The 467-nt window shown below is 40.3% G+C and overlaps 1 protein-coding gene across 1 annotated transcript in view; it reads right to left on the minus strand.

Moving 5' to 3' along the window:
- The window catches only part of LOC119587757 (E3 ubiquitin-protein ligase Nedd-4-like), a gene marked incomplete in the record, with an annotated part of 51,583 nt that overhangs the window by 2,868 nt on the left and 48,248 nt on the right, over positions 1 to 467 (minus strand). The window contains 1 exon segment of the mRNA XM_037936443.1: positions 237 to 343. Within this exon segment, the coding sequence (XP_037792371.1) occupies positions 237 to 343 (107 nt within the window).

Genomic DNA, 467 nt, shown 5'->3' on the forward strand with positions numbered 1-467 from the left:
ATGCCGTGCAGTCGTCGTGTGTGTAAAAGAATGGACACAACATAGAATAATGCAGGTATAACAGCTAGTGATGAGAACTAACACGCAAAAATTACACACAGCACCACCAATACAGTAAACTCTCACAAACACACATGAACAAACATTACAATCAAATAGCTCAGTGTACTAACCTAAAATTTATAAATAACACTGCAAAAAGGACTTCAAATACTACAGTAGGCATTTCCTCTTACCTGAATCCACAGGAGGGAGTTGTAGTACTCTGAGTCAACACTCTCCATGTCCTTCAGTTCAATGGGTTTTCCGAGCATCATTTTGTAGAATGGCCGGATGAAGAAAGCTGAAAAGAATAAGTGATCTCACTGCTAAAAGATGTTGTCATAAAGAAGAGCAGTTCAGGCAAAAGTTTCTGAGGCAAGCCAGGCAAGGCTAGTCAATGGATGGACTATCCATCCCCTACACTA

Source organism: Penaeus monodon, chromosome 23 (genome assembly GCF_015228065.2).
Source record: "Penaeus monodon isolate SGIC_2016 chromosome 23, NSTDA_Pmon_1, whole genome shotgun sequence".
In the NCBI taxonomy this organism is placed as follows: Eukaryota; Metazoa; Arthropoda; class Malacostraca; order Decapoda; family Penaeidae; genus Penaeus; species Penaeus monodon.